The 17,422-nt window shown below is 35.0% G+C and overlaps 2 protein-coding genes across 2 annotated transcripts; both read right to left on the minus strand.

Moving 5' to 3' along the window:
• Positions 1-11,051: 11,051 nt before the first annotated feature.
• Positions 11,052-12,832, minus strand: J4E83_009881 (uncharacterized protein; the record flags this gene model as incomplete). Its single annotated transcript, XM_049336766.1, has 2 exons — positions 11,052-12,296; positions 12,362-12,832. The coding sequence occupies 2 exons, from the start codon at positions 12,830-12,832 to the stop codon at positions 11,052-11,054; spliced, it is 1,716 nt and encodes a 571-aa protein (XP_049184048.1).
• A 563-nt stretch (positions 12,833-13,395) lies between these two features.
• Positions 13,396-16,703, minus strand: J4E83_009882 (uncharacterized protein; the record flags this gene model as incomplete). The annotated part of the gene is made up of 2 exons (XM_049336767.1): positions 13,396-16,490; positions 16,589-16,703. 2 exons carry the CDS (start codon positions 16,701-16,703, stop codon positions 13,396-13,398), a joined length of 3,210 nt encoding a protein of 1,069 aa, XP_049184049.1.
• Positions 16,704-17,422: the final 719 nt, after the last annotated feature.

Below are 17,422 nucleotides of genomic sequence, written 5' to 3' on the forward strand. Positions count from 1 at the left end.
ACTTAACTAGATTCTAGTATAGCTACGTATTAAAGAAATTAGTTATAGACTTAATAAATAACTTAGGTAATTAGCCTTAAACGCGTAGTAAATCTAAATTATAAAATCTATATTATAAACTTTACTAGCACTACCTCTAGCCTTCTTATAGTAGTCTACACTTAGTCTTAGTTCTCTTACTTATACTATAGCGTAGTAGGTATTTCTAGCTATAGGCTATTCTATAGTTAGATTTTAAGTATTAGTAGTTTTTTAGTCTAATTTAGTTATCTAGTATTAGTTTAGATAGTTTCTACGTTAATATTATTATATTATATAGAGTAAATAAGAAAGAGAAGGTATAAGAGAGTAGAATTACAAAAGACGTTACTTTTACTACCTCTAGATCTTAGCGCGCTAGTACAGCGCTAGACTTTAATCTTACCTAATTAGACTAGAATAGATTATATAATTACGTTTATTATTATATATTTCTCTTTTTACTTAGTATTAGCTTACTCTATTATATTTTTATAAAACTAGATTTATCTACTCTCTTATAGGTATATATATAAACTAGATTATCTTATATTAAGTTTTTAGTTTATATCTATTCTACTTATAGAGTTCTAGTAATTTATAAGTAGTAGACTTCTATAGTATTAGAGGTTACGTAGGTTACCTTAAGTAACATTTTAGAGATTATTACACTAGTAGTAAAGATTTTAAAGTATATATATAGAATTATCTAGTCTCTTATAGAGGCTCTATAAATACTTTATTTTATAAGTTCTTATTATCTATAGATAAGAGCGTATTAGGCCTATAACTATAAAGAAAGAATATCTATATAATCTAGTTAACTTTAAGTACTAGTTAATTAGCTTTAAAGTTATCTTTATATAGCTCTATATATATAAAATAGTTATATATATCTACGTCTTTGTCTCTATTAAACGTTAGTTATATCTTTTTAATTCTTTCTTTCTATTATATATAGATATTAGAATATTTTAACTATAGTATAATAAAGATATCTAGAATTATATTTCTATTAATATATAGAACACTCTTATCTAGTATCTATAGTATCTAACTAGTTTTATTAGAGCTCTATTAGAGGTAGTAGTTATATAGTATAAGGTAGAACTAATATATACCTTTACTAAACTTCTCTCTTATCTTTATTCTACGCTAGTTATTAATAAGTCTTCTAATAAATCTATAATTATATAAGATATAGTTATAATTAAAGAAACGTCTTTTTATAAAGTATACTACGTAATAATTTATCTAAAAATTTTATATAGTAGAAAGCTTTTTAAAAAAGAGTTTACTATATTTAGTAATTTTATTACTATACGTGTTAGCGTAGAAGTTAAGTTACTAGTTCTATTTTACTAATATATAGAATACGTCTAGCTTCTATCTAGTAGAAAAGAGAAATAGTATTAGTAGTAGTAGAGAGTTAACGTATCTTTTCTTATAAGGTATTTTAATAAAGCCTATAGAAGTAGTAAGAGACTTTATAGACTATAGATAGTAATAGAGAAAGATATAGCTAGGTATAGAGCGTAATAATAGTATTCTATATACTAGAGAAGAAGCTATATTAAATTAGAGAGTATGTTACGCGTTAGATATAGAAAGAGACTATAGAGTTTAGTTCTATATAAGAGTATAAACTATAGTTCTATCTAGTGTAGTAGTGTTAAAGCTATTTTATAGTATACGCTTACTATATTATATATATATATTATAATACTTTTCTTTATTTCTATATATAAAGTAGATTTTATTACTATTAAAGTACTACGTAAGAACTTATTATCTATATATAGAATAAGCTATATTAAGCTATATAAACTAGTTAACTATAGCGTAGTAGTATTATAAAGCTTTCTTATAATAAAAGTTAGATAACTATACTAAGATAAGTACTTATACAAAATAGCGCTATCTATCTCTATCTCTACGCTCTAGTTCTTACACTAGGTTAATAAGATAGTTAGAAAGAGTTACTTATAGAATGCTATTAATATTAGAAATATAAATACTAACTAAGAACATAGTTATTATAATAAGTATACCTATACTATAAGAAGAAAAGCTTATCTAAGAGGCCTTATAGTCTTCTATATCTATTTATCTATAATATACTACGTAGTTTAACGCTATATCTAGATTATTTACTATTTTAATAAAGAGTATATAGATAAGAAGCTTCTTAGCCTAGGTTGCTTTAGTTTAAATATAGCTAGTAAGAAATTTAGTTTCTTTATCTTCTATTATTATAAGGTAATGCACTTACTAAGCTAGGTTTATCTAATTAGTTAGTGTATAGAAGAGAATAGTGTCTATTAGTAGAGAAAGTAACTAGAAAAACTTAACTTTTTATTTAACTAGTATTATTACTAATAGAAGAGTAAAGTAAATACTAAATCTTACTACTCTTTATAATTTATCTAAGTAAGATTAGTATATATAATTATTTAAGAGTATAAAATAAACCTTATCTAGTATAATATACTCTAAGTTACTATAACTATTTAGGCGTTGCACTATTTCTATAAAAAAGAGTTTAGTAAGTGCCTCTAGTATTACTAGAATAATAGACGTAGATTAGTTATAGTGTCTATCTTTCTAAATACTAGTATAGATATAGTAGGCTTTATAGTGTATAGTAATATCTTATTATAATATAGTAAGTAGAATAATAATAATACTCTACTAGTAGTTATAGTAATAGTAAGAAAGAAGAAATACTAGGCTTTTATCTACTTCTATACTAGTAATATATATAATAATAGTATTACTATATATAATAGCTTTAATAATATCTTCTTATTTTAGGCAAAATATAGCCTTTTTACTAAAGTTTTTATATAATAAACTCTTATAGTTATACTAAATACACTATTATAGATTATTAGTTAGAGTAGAAAGTAGCTAAGTAGAGTAGCTATTTTTACTCTCTTACTTAAACTCTAAGATAGAGTACTATTTAATAGAGACTTTAAATTAAGATTTTACATGTTTAAATTTCTTTTAAAATATAGTAATAATAGTCTAACTATAGATAGTAGTTTCTATTCTAGTAGAGTAGTCTACTTATATTTTGCGTTTCTCTACGTTTATAGTACTTACTATTTTATTAATCTTTTCTAGCGTAAGCTTCTAGAGTATATACTTATCTACGTTAAACTTCTATCTAAATATAATAATAAGATACTATATTATATTAATACTAATATAGTACTCTATCTACTTCTTAGTAATTTTAATAATAACACTAAATAGACGCTAGAAGTTAGTTAGTTACTAACTATCTTTATTAGCCTAAAGAAGACTACTAGTAGCCTAGAGAAGATATAGTTCTTTAAAACTAGTTAGTGCTATATACTAGAGAAGAATATAGAAAAGTTAAATAAGCTAAAGATACTACACTAATAAGCTACTAATAGAGTAGAAAAGAAACTAATATATAATCTTAATAGTCTTATCTATATTATACTCTTTATAGTACTATAGTATAATAGTAATAAGTTTATTATATAAAAAGATATTATAAAGTTCTCTATTACCTAGATTTTTATAGTATATACTAAGTAGTTCTATACCTTACGCTAGCTAGCTACTAGTAGTATATATAAAGGTAAGAAGAAGGTCTAGAAATCTCTAAACGCTATCTAAGTAAGCCTTAATCTAGATAGCGTTCTAAGAATTATTAAGAAGAATGTTCTTACGCTAAGTGTAAATAGAGTCTAATAGTTATTTATAGATAAAGGTAGATTATAATACTAAAGTAGATAATTTAGAATTAAATAGTCTAAATTCTATATTATAGTTACTTAGGTTTTTAATAATATTATTCTATAGAATAGATAGTATAAACTTCTAGTCTAGTATAAGTGTAAGCTTACGTATAAGAGTAGTAGCCTCTTTATATATATTATAAACTATAGATATATACTTAGAGAGTATTATATAGATACTATAAAAAGTTATAGTATTACTATTCTAGTTTATAAAGGTATTAAGATTCTCTCTATATTAGAAGTAGCTTAGGTACTAAGTAGTGTTAATAAGCTAATATATAGAGGTTTAGTGCTTCTATATTAGATAGTTATAGATCTAGTTCTTAAAAAGGTCTGCAGCGTTCTAGTTACTATAATTATCTCTATAGCTTTAAGCTATAATAGCTTTACTCTCTTAGATTAATAGATATATTTTACTCTTATTAATAGTACTATCTACGTTTACTTCTTTCTATACTAGGTAAGGTATAGTAAATAATTCTCTAAACTTTTAAATACTAGCTAGGTAAACTATCTTCTTTAGCGCGCTAATATCTATAGTAAAGTTATATACTTTACGCAGTCTCTAATACTTCTAGAAAATATATTAGAAGCTAGTAGTAATAATAAGTAGATACTTAAACTTATTCTAGAGAGATATATGTTTAATAAAGGTAAGCTAGAATTTATAGCATTATTATTCTAGAGCTTCTAGATTAGTATAGTTATATCTTATATTAAGTAAGAGAAAGACTTTATAGTAGCTATCTAGTTACTTAACTATACGCTTCTACGCCTATTATTATATAGTAGATAGTATAAGCTAGCTAGAATTAGGCTTCTTAGACACTAGCACCTAAAATAAAAAGATAAAGACCTTTTATAAAGAAAAGGCGTATTAAAGTAACTTATTCTAGTACGTCTTAAGTAGATGTATAGGTATATATTACTTATTCTCTTATATTATATAGATATAGGCGTAGCGTAATACTTTAGTTATTAAATTCTATTAGATACGCACTATACTCTTAATTATATTATATAGATAGAAGAGAAATAGCTTAGTTACTTACGTTAGTGTATTAGTTAAAGTATACGCCTCTTTCTAAGTTTATAGTAGTATCTCTAGAAAGCGTATATAGAATAGCTATAGACTAGTTTATATAGTTAGCGCTAAGAGTATAGCTATAAGCTAGGCTTAACATTTTTTCTTTACTTATACCTCTACTTTCTATAGTTATTCTTCTATATTATAAAGTATACTATTATTATAACTTAGTAAAGCTATAAGTAGTAGCTTAATATACTATAGTTAGACGCCTAGAAAGGTATATTTATTATTACGTTTATTTGCGTTAGAGGTAGAGCTGCGCGCCTATATTAGTAGAAGCTTATCTCTAGTGTAAGTAGAGCGTATTACTTTAAAGAAGTATTATATAGTAGTGTTAGTGTCTATAGATACGCCTCTAAAATAGTGTTAAGTAGATATAGTTTACGTATACTCTTATAGTAGAGAAGTACTCTAGATTTTACTAGCTATATAAATACTATAAACCTTTTATAAGTACTTCTTTATATTCTTATTAGTACTCTTTTAGATAGTAATATACTTATATATACTATATATATAGCTCTTATATATAAGAAAATACTTAATTTATAAAAGTAGCTGTCTATTAGACTAGATAAAAGAAAACTTATTATAATTAGCTTTTAATAGGTATAATACTTTAAGAGTAAGAGCTTCTACTTATATACTAGTACGTTACTTTACCTTAACATTATAACTATAATACTTATTAAAATAGGCCTTAACACTACGTAGTAGTATAACTTTTAGATAAAAAAAGTAGATAAGAATACTATAGTTAGTATTTAAGATAAATATATTAAGTAGAGTAGGTATAATATAACACTAGTGTAAATAGGTAGAGAAGTTAGATAATAATATTATAGTAAAACGTATTAGAGGCTATTATTAAAAAGATAATAAAGTCTTTTAATCTATATAGAGAGAGAAACTAGCTATAAAGTAGTATAATAAAGCTATTCTATTATGCTCTAAGAATACGTAGAGTAGGCGCCTCTTTATCTAAGTTATAGAAAATTATACTACTACTAGTAGCTCTATTACTTTAGTCTATATATAGTTAGAAATACTAGCTAAATTAATTTTATACCTTAAGTAGCGCTTAGATTATTAGAGGCTAGATATTCTAAAATCTAAGCTCTAGCGTTCTTAGCGTTCTTAGCGTTACCTATACTATAGATACTAGGTAGTATTTTATACTTAATAGTATATACTATCTCTATTATGTATATATACGCTAACTAATATAGCTATATAGCTATAGAAGCTTAATCTTATTCTAGTCTCTATTAGTAAAGATAATAACGTTAGTTTACTAGTCTAGAACACTTTTATAATATTAGAACTCTATATAGTAGTATTCTACGTTCTACTAGATATAGTAGAGCCTATCTAGGCCTTTTTTATACGCTCTCTAGATAATATAATCTACTAGATCTATTAATAAGTTAGTAAGAAATAACTCTTAAAGTATATTTAGTAGGTTTATAATAATTCTTAAGTAGATATAGAATACGCCTTTACTAATCTAACTAATAAGAACTATAAGCGTCTCTCTAAGCGCGTATGTAAGAAAATAACTATAAAATAAGTAAATAAGTATCTAAAGAATTAACTAGATTATGCGTTAGTAGAAATAGTAGTAAATTTCTAGAATATAGTTACTATAAAAATAAATAAGATTACGTATTCTAATTATAAGCTTAAGTACTAGAATATAGCTAAGATATTTAAGTGTATAGATATTAGTAAGATAGCTAAAATAATTAACTATATAAAGGTAGTTACTATAGTTAACTATTTATAAGAATAGAAGGTAGTTCTAGGTATATAGAGGTAGTTATATTAAGAAGATTTCTATTTATTTATAACTATAGAATTAACTAAATATAATATTATAGAAGATATAACTATTAGAGTAGAAGATATAACTACTAGACTAAGTAATAATATAAATATAGTTTCTAATATATAAAATAACTAGCTAGTGTTATTCTAGGCTAACGTAGGTAGAATATTAACTAATATACTAACTATAAGTAAAGTTAAAGAAATCTAAAGATTAGTTATAACTATACAAAAGAGAGAAACTATAGATATACTTAGTAATATATAGTATTACTAGAACATATTAATACTCTACACTAAATATAAATATCTAGAATATCTTTTATATAGTAGAATTAATCTAAAAAGTATATAAGAGTAGAGTATAGTAATAGTAGTATAAGAGTAGCTATTTACTAAGATTAGTAGCGTTACACTTTATATATAGAATAGATAGTTAGAATATAGAAAGTAATAGTTTATACTCTAAGAAAGATTTAGAGTAGAAATCTTTACCTTACTACTAAGAGGTAGAGTACTAAATTTATTTATTAAATAGAGACTAATTACGCGTCTATAGAACTAGATAAATATAGTTATAATCTATAATAGTAATACTATAGAGATAGTAAAGATTATAGAACTAATCTTTATAAGTTATATAAGAGTAGAGTCTCTACTAATATAACTTCTACTAGAGTCTATTAAGAAGTTTAATCTTATTAATTAGACTTTTATAGATCTACTTACCTCTAGTTAAGATATATAATAGAACTTTAAAGTAGTCTAAAACTTAATAGATAATATAAGTTAGCCTAATTTACTAGCGTAAATAGTAGTAATATAAGAGAATAAGTAATTCTAGGTATACTTTACTATTAAAATTCTATTAATTTGCGTATATAAATAAGCAGGTTCTTATAGGCGTAAAAGATTAGATTAATCTAGTAATATCTAAGAATTTGTATATACACGCTATTAGAACTTTACCTAGTAATATCTAGAAATTTATAGGTATAGAATATTAAATTTTATTCTAGAAATATAGAGGTAATCTAATAGTATAGTTTCTATCTATAAAGTAGTAGAAAATAAGCCTAGAAGTTATAATGCTTACATTAATAAGCGCACTTCTAGAGTTAGCTTACGCTATTAGTATACTTCTAGAGTTAGCTTATAGTGTTAACTATACTTCTAGAGTTAGCTTACGCTATTAGTGCACTTCTAGAGTTAGCTTATAGTGTTAACTATACTTCTAGAGTTAGCTTATAGTATTAAGCGTACTTCTAGAGTTAGTTTACGCTACTAGCGTAGTTCTATATATAGCTTATAGTGTTAAGTATTCTTCTAGAGTTAGCTTACGCTATTAAGTATTTTTCTAGAGTTAGCTTATACTATAGAGCGCACTTTCTAAGTATAATTATAGTAGAGAACGCGCTTCTAGAGCTAGCTTATAGTATTAAATAAGCTTCTAGAGTTAGCTTATAGTATTAAATAAGCTTCTAGAGTTAGCTTAAGCTATAAGGCTAGTGCTAGAATATTAAGATATATAGACTAAATTTTATAAGATTTAATAGTAAAAGTTATAAACCTAATAAAGTTAGATCTATAGTAATATATAATATAGTGTAAGATCTAACTTTTATATAAAGTATATAACTATTTTCTTATTAATAATTTCTAAGCTAAGAAAGTAATTATTAGATAGTAATAGCTCTAGCACTACTTAAGTGTCTAGTTTAGTTAGAAGGTAAAACTTATATATACTATTCTAGAGTTCTAGAAAGAGTTTATAAATATAATAAGTAAGATAGTATAAATTATTTAGATTATTAGATTCTTTCTTAGAATAATATAAGTAGATTATATTCTTAGTAATAGTAATTACTTTTATATAAGAACGCTTATTACTTAGATTTAGTAGATATAATATTTCTACTATTATTTCTACTTTAGTAGAAGGTAGTTAGTTTAATATAGTAAAGTCTAATATTATTAAACTTCTAACTACTAGTAATTTAGCTATATATTAGTATTAGAGTCTAAGATAATCTTTAGTTTTATAATTAACTTACTATATACTTAATAAATAGTAAGATAAAAAGAAGAGAAGAAGAAAGATAAAAATACTAAGATATAAGTAATAGTTTATAAAATACACTAGTATTACCTAGAAGATAAGATAAAATAAGATAAAGTAAAAGAAAAGGTAAAAAAGAGTATATAAAAGAAAGTAGAAAGTAAAAGAGTATAGAAAGTAAAAGAGTATAGAAAGTAAAAGAGTATAAAAAGTAAAAGAGTATAAAAAGTAAAAGAGTATAAAAAGTAAAAAAGTATAAAAAGTAAAAGAGTATAAAAGATAAGAGAGTGTAAAAGATAAAAGAGTATAAAAGATAAGAAAGTATAAAAAGTAAAAGAGTATATAAGATAAAAAGTATATAAAGTAGAAGAAAATATAAAGTATATAGATAGAAAGTATTAGATATAATCTACTTTAGAATTAGTATATATAAAGCGCGTAGATATATAGTAGCTAGACTACTATAAGGTATATAACACTACTAGAGTATCTAGAGTCTAATTTCTAAAGACGTAAAAGTAATATAATTTTAATTATAATTCTTTTAGTACTATATACTTTACTATATAATAATAATAGTAGCTTTATCTATAAGCTAAATATTTAGTTTATTAGAGTATTAGAAATAATCTACTTTAGAATTAGCGCGTATAAAGTGCGTAGACGCGTAGTAGCTATACTACTATATTATATATAATAAAGTAATAGTACGTAGATAGTAAATTCTAAAAAGGTAGAAGTAATATAATTTTAATTATAATTCTTTTAGTACTAGGTATATAGATAAGTAATTATAGTAGTAATAGAAATCTATTTAAGAGAGTAACTAGAAAGATCTTTTTTATTTATAGTAGACCTAACTTTCTAGATCTTTTACTTTAGTTTTATATATTAGTAGTTAATTTTATATAAATCTTACTATTTTACTAAATAACTATACTAAGCTATAATAAGTTATATTATATCTATTTTTAGTTTATAACTTCTATTACTTATATACTATATTATAATAAAAGTTTTATAAATTACTAGCTAGTTTTCTAAATTACTACTAGATTATATTATATTTTAACTAAAGTACTTAATAACTATACTATACTATATTAAGTTAGCTTTCTTCTACTTTTAGTTAAATACTTTTTCTACTTAGCTACTATAATTTAATATTAGTTTTATAGATTACTAGCTAGTTTTATTTATTTTTACTAGATTTTCTTAGAATTTAAGAAAAATACTTAATAATAATACTATACTATATTAAGTTAGCTTATATCTTCTTTTAGTTAGATACTTTTATTACTTTATAACTATATTATAATAAAAGTTTTATAGATTACTAGCTAGTTTTATAGATTACTACTAGATTTTATTAGATTTTAACTAAAATACTTAATAACTATACTATACTATATTAAGTTAGCTTATATTTTCTTTTAGTTAGATACTTTTCTTACTTTATAACTATATTATAATAAAAGTTTTATAGATTACTAGCTAGTTTTATAGATTACTACTATATTTTCTTAGATTTTAACTAAAATACTTAATAACTATACTAAACTATAATAGATTAGCTTATATTTTCTTTTAGTTAGATACTTTTACTACTTAGCTACTATATTATAATAAAGGTTTTATAAATTACTAGCTAGTTTTATAGATTACTAAGATTAGTAGATTATCTAAAATAATCTACTATAGATTATAGTTTATAAATATATATAGATACTATACCTTACGCTATATATAATATATTTACTTCTATCTAATTAATATAATATATTATATATACTTACTACTACTATATATATAATTATTCTAAGTTTTAATATTCTTTATCTACTTATAGTAGTAAGCGTACGTAATATATTATATTAATCTACTATAGTAGATAGTCTATAAAACACTAACTCTCTAAGCTATCTAAAGTTTTAGTATTTCTTACCTTACTTACTATAGTAATCTAACGTAATATATTACGTAAATCTACTATAGTAGATAATTATATTATCTTAAATAGCTAATTAGATTTTATAAGCTTAACTAATTAGCTGTTATACTTCTATTCTAAGTTATTTAGGTATAAGACTCTGCTTCGCAGAGAATAATAATTTATCTTCTATTTATTTCTATGCTTCTAGACGCGATACAACCGCTCTCTAACTTCGACAAGAAGTATTTTCGCGGTAGTTGTAATATTCGGGTAACATTTACTCTTTGTCTTATGTCTACTTCGTCTACCTCTAGTCTACTCTGCCTTCTAACCTTCGCGTCGCATCTACTTCCTCTCTTCGCCCGACTCCTTTACTCTTACCTTTACCTCCATGCCATCGACAGGCTTCGCCGTAACCTGATGCGTCGAGAACATCACGCCCTTCGTCTTCGCCTTTCCATTCCCCTCAACCTGCACCCCGCCCTTCTCATCCAGATCCACCTCCCCAAGCCCTTGCTTGACAAAATCAAAGTGACGTGCGACGCAAGCGATGATGATCTTCGTCTCCAGGTTCGCGAGTTCAGAACCCGTGCAGCGACGCGGGCCGCGCTCGTAGGGCCGGAAGCTGCTTTCGGGGATGTTTTTGGCGGCATCGCCGAGCCAGCGCGAGGGGTTGAAGTCGTTGCGGGTGGAGCCGAAGATCTTGGGGTGGCGCTGGATGGTGTATGCGCGTGGTGTTACGCATAGGCCGTCGATGGGGAGGGTGTCGCCGTTGGGAAGGGTAAGCATGGTGTTTGATGCGGGTGGAGCGATGCGCGCGGTCGTGCCGGGTGGGTGCAGTCGTAGGGTCTCTTTAATCAGCGCATCAGTATAGAGCAGACGGCTCAACAGTACCCCAGCGTCGGAGCCTCGTAGCGCTTTCACGACGGCGGAAGGGTGAGTGTTGGTACCAAAGACGTTGTCAAGCTCTTCGTTGAGAGCTTGCGCAGCAAAGGGATGTGTATGCAACTCGTAGAAAGCCCATTGCAGAAGGATGGATGTCGTGTCATGGCCAGCGAAGAGAAAGCCGCGTAACGTGTCGCTAGTTTGTTGGAGGATTTGGGGTGTCAGTCGGTCGATGCCGTGGAGGCTGAGGGTTGCGACGCTCTTGTTCTGCGTCTTCGTGTCGATGTCACCCGAAAGCAAAGACTTGTGCTGCTCTTTGATCTTGGCTTTGAGGATGCGGTCCAGATGCTTGTCTTTCGCGCGGATTTCACGCTCGTTGGCAGAGAAGTAGCCGCGCCATCCTACTCCCCCGAAAGGTCGCTTGTTGAAGGCTTGCGAGAGGGCGCGGTACGTGAGCAGGACTTCGGATTGCTTCCCGTCGATTTGCGCATTCAGATCCATGTCGAAGGTTACTATTCCGATGATGTCAAAGACAAGGTTCGTGGTGTATGCGTCGAGACGAAAGGTTTCGCCAGTCGCAACCTTCTGCTCCATGAGCTCGATGAAAGTCTCGGATTTGTCCAGAATGACGTCGACCAAACCAAGAAGATGGCTAGGTTGAAAGCCCGGACGTATGCGCTTGTACAACGCGTTCCATTCCTCTCCCTGTAGCTCATAGTCAGTCCCTGCACCTTCGCCTATAGCTCTACACCTGCTCACCGACTACTTACATCGGTAGTAACCAAAGACCTTGAACCAACCAGAGGTGCTATCTGCTGAATAGAAGGATGCTTAGGCATGCTAGTCCGAAACGCTTTGTTCGGCTTGGTGACTTGTTCCGCGACATCGTTATCCAGAATGAAGAGGACGGGGAACTTCTCAATCGGACGGAAGTCGACGAGTAGAACCGGAGGAAATCCAAGCTTCTCAGCTTGCTCGTACAGCATCTCATCGAAGGCGCGTCGAGGATCACCCTCGGCTGCAATCTTCTCAACCCATGGCCAATGGCCTCGAATGGGATCTGCTGGCTCGGGTTGTGGAAAGTGCGAATACTGCTTGAGATCGAGGGGCTTTGCTTTGGTGAACTTTCGCACGAGGTAGGTCAGGGCGAGTGGGATCACTGCAAGTAGCAGTAGTCTCCATCGAAGCAGGTCATTAAATCGTTGGATATTCGGCGACGCAAGCAGATCCAACAGCGCCATCTTTACCTCCAGAGATATTGGGAGAGGTCGAAGAGATTGCCACAAAACTGAGGAATGCCCCTCATCTTGCATGCAACAAACAACGCGATGAGGCCACCGGTTCTACCGCGGCAAGTCATCGTGTCAGCGGCGCATTCCACCTATTGCGTACGTCTTGGCGATGGTATGAAGCCTTTCGGAGTGTTGTCGGACATGGCAGCTGCATCGATGTGGCAGGTGATCATCTGATTAGATGCGATCAGATTAGATTAGACCGGGATCACCCGCAGCTGATTCGTTCACAGCTCCTCCACGCTGCAAGATGCGCAAAACTCTGCGCCTTGGCTGGGCGGACGACAAGCTTCGTTCAGCTAGTAAGAGTGGGATGTTGAGACTTTGCACGGTGTCGTGACATGATGCCAAGATGAAGCAATCGGCGTGGAGATGGTTGTTGAGACGTGAAGGTGAGTGAAGGTGTGGCGCAGACTTTGGTGGGGGAGGTAAGTGAGGCACGGTGCAAGCAGAACGCGTGCGCGTCATTCGGGTGTAGACTCTTTTGCTCGTCTACAGTATAGTATCTACGCCTACTCGAACACGTCGGTAGCGAACCTCTCATTCCTGAGCCCCTCAAACCACTCCCTCGCCTTCGCGTCATCCGCCTCCCGCCCCTCCTTCTCCTTCAACCGCTCCTTCGCGATCCGAATCAGCGTCTCCTGCACGCCGTCGCCCACGCCGCGCGAGCCGCATACAAAGAGCTTCGCGCCCGCCTCGAACTGCTCGATGACGTCGGCGCGATCGTGGTAGACACGGTCTTGGACGTACTTGCAGCCAAGCGACTCGTCTGCCTTGCGCGAGAAGGCGAGGCGGAGTGAGACGGCGCCCATGTCTTCCCAGCGCTTGAGTAGGTCGGCATACATGAGATCCGTGGTTGGCGAGCGGCAGCCGTAGAAGAGGATGGCGGGCGCTAGCTTGCGGCCGGCAGCGATCTGGGCGGCGCGCTCTTGGATGAAGCCGCGGAAGGGGGCGATACCGGTGCCGGCTGCCATCATGATGACAGGGACGCTCTTGGAGTCCTTGGGTAGGTGGAAGGCCTTGTGCGATGGGCGCACGCTGACATGCAGCCTGTCACCCGGCGCAAGGTTCGCGAGGTAGTTAGTAGCTACACCCACGTATTGGCCTTGACCGCTGAGGGCGGGCTGGTTGACAACAGAGTATGTGAGGGTGACGTTGTTCGGGTTCCACAGAGGCGACGACGAGATGGAGTACTGGCGCACTCGCATTGGTGGCTGCATCTTGAGGAAGACGCCGAGTGGCAGCTTAGTCGAGGGGAAACGCTCGAGGAGATCGAGAACCGACACGCGTTTGGCGGTGATCTCAGAGCTGAAGGCTTCATCCGCGAGACGCGCCAGTTCCTTCTTCTCGGCCTCGTCGCGTGTAGTTTCAACAAGCGCAAGCACATTACGCTTGCTGGCAGGTTGAGCAAGTTCTACGTACGCGCCAAGGACATCGATGGCACTGACGGGTGTATCTGTAGGAAGCGTAGTGGGGCCAGCTGAGGAGATAGTGAGCATTGAATCCCAGCTCAACCCGAAGTGTCGCATCGCGCGCTGGATGTTCTCCTTGGGGTTCAAAGGCAGGATAGCCAAGTAGTCGCCCGCTGAGTATGTCATGTCCGAGGGGAGACTGATCTCGATGTGTCTCTTCTGCCCTGCGTCTCCGCCGGAGAGTACCTCGATCTCCTCCACACGAGCCTCACGAACATCTTGACGTAGCGTAGATGACCTGGGAGCGGTGACTTCGACGTCAAGTGTTGTCTCCAACGAACCTTCGCCATCGGCCTCTGATGATCCGTACTTCTCGCGCATGGTGGGCCACAATACTTGGTCCTCCCAGGTCTCAAAGTCGGTGAAGATGTCTCCTGATGAAGCGTCGGTGCTACCCATCGAAACCATCTTAGTCGCACCTCTTTCTTCGAGTGTAGCGTCCAGGTACTTGGGGATCTTGTGGAATGTCTTCGCCCAGTCCTTGTGACCGCATCCGAAGACGGCATACGAGACATTCTCCAGCTCCTTGCCCTTTAGGGTACCGATCCAGTTGACAAAGTGTGCGGCATTATCAGTAGGCGCGCCCTCGTAGGATGCGGTGATGATGACAATGGGCTTGTCGGTGGGGATACTCTCGCGCACGGCGTCCAGAGTGTCCACAACTTCTGCGTTAAACCCATGGTTTGCGGCGTCGCCAGCAAGGCGGTTAGCAAGCGCTTCGCATGTTCCGGTGTTGGAGCCGTAGTAAATGGCCATAGGCTTGCCCTTGGTGGTCTTCTCTTTCCTGACAGCGGGTGCGCCATTCACAGGAGGAGGGTCGTTGAGCGTAGCCGATGCCAACGAGCGCTCGAGCGATGTCGCGGAGATTCCATTCCGGAGGTGGGCGCGCATGTAGAAGTCTTTGGGCTTGATCGTGAGCGTCTGCTTGATCTGGAGTTGGTACGACGCGTCTTCCATGGTGAAGTTAAAGTTCTGGAGAAGGATCGCAAGCACCAAGAGGGCCTCTTGCCAGGCGAATGGCCTTCCAATGCAGGCTCGCATGCCGTTGCCAAAGGGCTTCCAGCAGTTGGGGAACTCTTTGTTGCGTCGCTCAAACTCAGCATCAAGCATTCGCTCAGGTCGGAATTCCTCGGCATCCTCACCGTATGCGACCGGATCGCGGTGGACCATCGGGAACAACGCAACGAGAGGAACGCCCGCCTTGACTGCATACTTTCCTCCAATCGTGGTGTCTTCTTTGGCAGTCATTCCGACCGAAGGCGCGGTAGGTTGAAGACGAAGAGCCTCGCGGAGCACAGCGTTCAAGTAGGGAAGCTTCGTCAAGTGATCAACAGTAATCGGGCCCTTGCCAATCACATCATCGACTTCCTGTTGCGCCTTCTCATACGCCTGAGGGTTCTTGAGAAGATAGTAGAAGGTGAACGATAGCAAGCCCGATGTTGTCTCATGTCCAGCAATCAAGAAGGTGATCATGTTGTCAATGACGTTCTCGTCCGTCATCTTCTTGCCAGTCTTGGAGTCAACACCATTCAACATGCCGTTCAGTAAGTCTTTCTTATCAGTCGGATTCTCTCTCCTCGTCTTGATGACGTCCAGACTGGTCTTGCGGAGCAGTTCGATGTCTTTCCAGTACTTTTGCGACTCGGCGCCGTAGAACATCTGCGAGATGGGGTCTCGCCTTGCGCGGTCTCCACTGGTCTTGAGGAAGTCGGCCATGGCATCAACGAATGGATGCATCTTTTGGTAGTAGTAGGAGTTGAAACGATAGTCCATGGCGCAAAGGGCGATGGTGTCGAGAGTCAGCCGGGTGAAGTCATCCGTAACATGTATGGTGTGCTCAGGGCCGTGTCTTGCCCACTTCATGACGAGTTGCGACGCAATGTCGTGCATCTCGTTGAACATGTTGCGAATGGCGAGCGGGCCGAGTTGAGGAAGCAGAACGCGATGCGCAATACCCCAGTTCTCTTCTTGTGGTCCGTAGGATGTGAACAAACCATCGTGAACACCGTTGCGGACCTGTTCTAGTGATGCCGCTATAATTTTCGAGAACCGCTCCTCGTTACAGATCTCGTCCATGTGAGCTTGGTTTGCGATAACGACACGCTCGCCGCCAAGGTAGAACTTCCATATCGGGCCTGCACTCATTAGTTCTCGGCTCGCAGATTCGCAGCCAAACTCAGTCCTGTGCAGGAAGCGAATAGCAAGGTGGGTATGCAAAAAGAGAACCACTAACCGTATTTCAGTGTCAGATTACACATAGACTGTATGGGGTTTGTGGCATCGATGTCTGTGATGTTGCCAACGATGGGCAGGCCAGGAGGGCCGGGGATAGGTTCAAGCTCCACCATGTCGAGGGATAAATAGTAAAAGGTAGAAGGTAAAAGTCCAAGAAATCAAAGTAAACGCTCGTTGATTGTTGAAGTCGATGTGTTGACCGTTCGTCGTGGTCGGACAGCCCGCCCTATCTATAAAGTATCAGAAGAAATTCAGTCATGCCACGTCGTTTGCATAATGACGCACTGAAACGAACTGGACTCTTTCGCGCGCTCCGAATGCTACCTCCTGGACGCGTTGGGACCACTTCGCTGCTTGTCGAGCAAGATGCCTCGGTCGTCGTTGCGGAATGCGAGCACGCTGATTTGTCGGTTCCGTTTTGGGCAAGTCGCCGTGTCGGAGGTTTTCACGTCGGGGGCGGGTGAATTGCGTCGGCCGAGCTTGAGGCTGAAGCACATGCAAAGCCGCTGGATGCACGAGATGAGATCTTTATAGGCCTCGGACAAGATATGGAGGATTGACGGGGCTCGAAGGTGCAGCTTGCGAGTCTCGTTCTCGTTCTCGTTCATGTGCAAGGACTGGAGGACCGACTTGGCATTGGGACCGCTTTCATTGGCTTGCGGGGACAAAGCGGTGGAATGATGCGCGTGGACCAAAGTCATCCGCTGGCATTCCGGCGATCAGGGTTTACGAGGGTTGACTACAACTTCGCAATGAGGACTTTATTGATCTCGTGAGGACGGTCTTGGGGTGGTGATCTTTCATAATCGAGCATTCATCGTATCTAGGTATC

Source organism: Alternaria metachromatica (genome assembly GCF_023757995.1).
Source record: "Alternaria metachromatica strain BMP 0045 chromosome Unknown scaffold_38, whole genome shotgun sequence".
Lineage (NCBI taxonomy): Eukaryota > Fungi > Ascomycota > Dothideomycetes > Pleosporales > Pleosporaceae > Alternaria > Alternaria metachromatica.